Below are 4,779 nucleotides of genomic sequence, written 5' to 3' on the forward strand. Positions count from 1 at the left end.
CAATTCCATGGCAGTTTTGGGCAGTGAGCCACTCCTTGATCAAAGACTNAGGGATAAGAAAAGAATACAGGCAAGGAAAGGATGTGAAATTGTTGATGCGGAGAATGCCCTCTTTCTCTTTAAAGGATCAAGAGTTCTGACCCGCCTCCAACCTCAAGATCATCAGCGGACGACGCCTTCTTCCGAAAGTCCTCCCTCTTTGCTTTGCCCCAGCGAAAGAGACTGAAAAAGATCCGTATCTGATTCCTCGGGTCTTGCTGCGTCAACTACCGTAGATAGGAATAAGATATTATTATTATGCGATGATTACTTAAAAATATGAATATGGAAGTTTTTCTGGGCCTACTCTTTATTCTCTTTTATGAAAACAAGAGTGTTATCCAAATAGCACACAATTATGTGTTTCATGAGGCGAACAAAGCATATCGAAATAGCCTAACTCACTTAGGGCACTTCGTTCGCCATCACTTTCTACAGGGTTCAATGCCATACATTTACTCAGAGCTTCAGATCGCGGATCTTCTTACGAAGTCCCACACCACTATGCGATTCCGATACTTAGTATCCAAAATCAAAATTTCTGATGGTAATCTCAGGTTGTGTCTGTACCATGGTTTTTGTTTGTAGCTTATGTGGTCAGGAAGTTGAATCCACTCAAAATCTCTTTTCATTGATTAGTTTTTTATCCCTAATTTTTTTCCTATTATTACTGATGTAGTTAACTACCATCCACTCATTGCTCACTGCATAAATGTAATACTGATTATACTTTCCACAGGGTCCTGCTGCATGTGGATTCACTAACTACAAAGACAACTTCTTAGGTGGTTTTGCATCTTACATTCGAGAGGAACCGTTGAAAATGTTGAAATTATTGCTATTATTTTGACTTTGGAAACAGTGGAGAAAATGTGGTGGAATTATATCTAGCTCGAATGTGACTCTCAATTAGTCATCTTAAAAACTTAATAATGACTATATCGTTCCTTGAAAGCTCTGTACTAGATGGCGTACATGTATGCTTATTTTCTGTTTTTTAATATTTTGCTCCTCATATATTTTTAGAGAAGGAAACACTTTCACAGATAAACTAGGAAATTATAAATAGTGGAGTGATCTGCCAAATTTTGTAGGTTATGATTTCTGTATGAATAGAACTAGCATGTGGTTCTTTCATTGTGTAATTTTATATTTTTTGAGTATTGGTCCCTTCGAAATCTTTAGTCCCTTTTCTCCTTCAATAAAGAATTATAATGTAGTTTTAGACATCATACTTTCCCTATAAAAAGAATAATTGTATATATAAAAGTTAACTTTAATATATAGAAAATCCATTCATTTTCATTTTTGGTATTCTTCTGTCATAGAATAACTATATCCAGAAACTTTACCCTAGGGATTCCTCGTATTGTTTCCCTTTCTCTTGTCATCCTTTCCTCAAATGCATTTCTTTCACACCTTTCGGATTTGTTGCATATTATGTTGACAAAATTAGCGTAAAGTGCCCCACCACCACCCACCAGAACTACAATGTAATATATAAGTTTCGGCTCTAATTTCTCAATCACTTGGGACCCATATTTGAGGCTGTCGATAAAATAGCACTTGAAATTGTTCAATTCTAGAATTTTTTGAGAAAAAAAAGTCTAATAATAGTTGCCATTATCAGATTGGTTATGGTTACAACTAGGTTTTCTCTAACTAGGTATAGCAATCATTGCAAAATAAGGCATCAAACCCTTCCCAACAGTTCTCCTAATGCATCCAACAAAACTTTCAAAAAGCAGGTATGATTTTTGTATCTACATATATATGACTTGGGCATGGTGATGCCAGCCTCATGACAGAAAGGAGATTGAGACATGTTGAATAGCATGCATGCCTGCCAATTTAGTTCTAATTAATATCAACCACTAATGTACATTTTTATCAAAGCCTTTCAATTCACTCAAAATGTTAATTATGCATGAAGCAATAAAATGATGAACTTAGTTTCAACTCTAAACCATTATTAGTTATGACAATAGACGATTTCTTGCATTTCACTTCAGCTAAACAATTTACTAAATTACTACTGCTATCATCATCTCATAATGAATTGCTAATTTTTACTACAAAGTGAATCAACACGTTTCAAGATTCTGGACCATTTCAATATCACAGGAAATTGACAAAAGCATTCCTATGAATACATTACAGAGAAAGAAATCACTTTTATGCAGTACAGTGATGCACTGAAATAGAAGAATGTAAAGGGGGTGGTTAAACAACACAGGATTAACTCAGTAAATATTTAGAGAAACTGGGGTACGCCATGTTACAGTAAACTAAACTCTCGTGTCTTCCTATGACAGAACTTTCATGTTGGCTGTTGCATCAAGATATAGTTGATCTGTGAATTTGGGGTGTCAAAAACCAAAAACTAATATACTAAGATACTGAAATCTATTCATGAATTGAGCTCTCCGAATAGATTTTCTTCCTTACTTAAAGGGCATACTAATCTGTCAAGCATACATTGCATCAAGATATAACTAGAAAAAAGCTCGGCTACCATAAAATACACGTGATCCATCCATTTTCTTATCTATTTCTAACTTGCTGTTGTTATGATTTTGAATCACGTTACCATGGCCATCACTTTCAGGTTTATCAAGGTCCATTGGGATCTTCATTTTTGCCAAAGACTCTGTGAATTGTTGCATGCTTCTCATATACATGTCAACTATTTGCTGCTGCATAGCTGATTGCTCAGCCTCCATATTGATGTTCCTCCGTGGAGCAGAAAAAACTTGACCAAACCTTGCAGATTCTTTATTCCTTTCACTATTGATCTCCTTTTCCTTGCTTGATGGGAAGTTTGATTGCTTATCATCTCTGGCTCCACTTGCTTTCTTGGAAGTTGGGTTATCCGGACTAGCACCAGAGTTCTCATAACCTTCAACCTTGACTGAATCATTGAATGAATTTCTTGACTCACCCCTCAAATTACTCTTGTTCTCAACTGAATCAGATGAGTTTCTATCATCACTTAAGCTTGTAGTAGTGGAGCTTGGCAACACAGAATTCTGAGTGCTCTCATTTGGAGGAATGGACTCATGATTCTCATCTGAATCTGTAACGGTCATTTCATAATCATTTCCTTGAGGAGAATCACCAAGTTGAAGAAATGGTAGAAATCCTACTGAATTAGGCCTTGAAGAAGAAGAACCATAAGACTCCAAATTGAAGTACTCAGAAACCAATTTCTGGTTCTCTTTCATAACACCGACATCTGGAAATTCAATTCTGGAATACTCAACTGGGTCTGCAATATCTTCAGAGGTTGTTGAATCAAGCAAGACAACTTCTGAGGATATCGATGAATTAGTAGCTGATTGTGATAAGGAATTCACCTTGGAATTTGTTGGAAAACATGTGTCCAAAGACACTGTTAATTGGACAGTTCCAGCGGGACAATGGAAAAGATCAGTGGAGGAAAGGCTATAATCTTCAGTCACCTTTCCTTTGCCAACAACTTGTGAAATTTGAACCAAAGCAAATCCCAAAAGCTGGTCTTCCAAAAGATTTCTTGACCTGCTAAACATCCAAATCTCACACTTCAGAACAGCATCCATTTGGGTAATCTTCATCCTCAAGTTTTCATTGAATATTGGGTTTTTTCCACCTCTATTTATGACTCTAGTAGAGACGGTGTCATCTGGGTTGTACGTAAGAGAGAACTTGGCGTACACATCCTGATTATCATAGATGCATATGTTATGAATGTTCCTAGCATGATGAACATAGATATCAAGAATCCCTAAGAACTCAGCATCATCATCTGCATGATTCATTGTGTTCGAGTTTGGATTGTACCTGAAGCTGGTAGTTTGATGACTCTGATCGAATGAATTCATTCTAACCTGCTGTTACCACTTCAAACTTTGTTCTATAACTTGCCAGAAAAAGGGTCAAGAACAATGAACTATAACACAAGCAGAATTCAGATAGATATTTTAGTTCATCAATGATAGGGTACTTAATCCAATTTCCCACTACTCTTTTGAATGAATTTCCAAATTCAAAACACCTTTTCCATTACAAAACAAGCTTCCAATCACTGAAAAGAGAGAAAGCAAGTAAAGGGTTAAACAGAACTAGAACAGAGCTTTCTAACCTAGTTGAAAGAGTAAAAACAGAGAGTTGTAAAAACCTGGTTCTAAATATAGACTGGATGATGATGTTCTTGTAGGGTGAAGATGTTTGTTATGAATCCAAAAATTTCAGACAGAAACCAGAAAGGAAAGTGAGAGAAAGAAACAGTTAAGGTGTAATGAAGTGTGTTGTTTTGATGCGGACGAAATCCAGGGTTAAGGAGGATGTTGTGGTAGTAGGTGAAAAAGTGAAGGATGAAAGCATGAAAATGAATAGGGAAAATTATGATGACGTAATGGGTTCGTTGGATTGGATGCTACCCTTTTTCTTTCATCGATTTGGTTTTTGCTACATTCCTATGAAGTAATTATATACAACGATAAAAATAAATCAAAATAAGCTTTCCTATTGCATCCTCCTACTTAGGGATATCAAATTCGTTTAATAGGGTATCTCACCATTGGTTAAATTAAAAATTATTAAGTTTTATCTAATTTATTGTTCCGTGAACTACAAACTTTTCAATTTGACTCTATCAACTATGACTCATAGGTTGACTTATTCCAATTTTGTTTTTTTAATTTATTTTATATAGTTATTATAATATGTATTTAATCTTTGTATTTGTTTATTATTTATTAA

At 35.4% G+C, this 4,779-nt stretch overlaps 1 protein-coding gene across 4 annotated transcripts; it reads right to left on the minus strand.

The window, feature by feature from the left end:
• Positions 1-2,086: 2,086 nt before the first annotated feature.
• LOC106755471 lies at positions 2,087-4,477 on the minus strand. Of its 4 annotated transcripts, none has more exons than XM_022778315.1 (3): positions 4,196-4,477; positions 4,073-4,102; positions 2,087-3,967 (listed from the first exon to the last, which is right to left on the minus strand). In XM_022778315.1, the coding sequence occupies exon 3, from the start codon at positions 3,897-3,899 to the stop codon at positions 2,535-2,537; it is 1,365 nt and encodes a 454-aa protein (XP_022634036.1). In that variant the 5' UTR covers positions 3,900-3,967; positions 4,073-4,102; positions 4,196-4,477; the 3' UTR covers positions 2,087-2,534. The 4 variants fall into 4 exon arrangements, with proteins under 4 accessions (XP_022634036.1, XP_014493120.1, XP_014493119.1 ...); XM_014637634.2 differs by having other exon boundaries at positions 2,087-3,737; positions 3,859-4,102; XM_014637633.2 differs by having other exon boundaries at positions 2,087-3,771; positions 3,859-4,102.
• Between the last annotated feature and the right edge of the window lie 302 nt (positions 4,478-4,779).

The sequence above is a fragment of the Vigna radiata genome, unplaced genomic scaffold, assembly GCF_000741045.1.
Source record: "Vigna radiata var. radiata cultivar VC1973A unplaced genomic scaffold, Vradiata_ver6 scaffold_414, whole genome shotgun sequence".
NCBI lineage: Eukaryota > Viridiplantae > Streptophyta > Magnoliopsida > Fabales > Fabaceae > Vigna > Vigna radiata.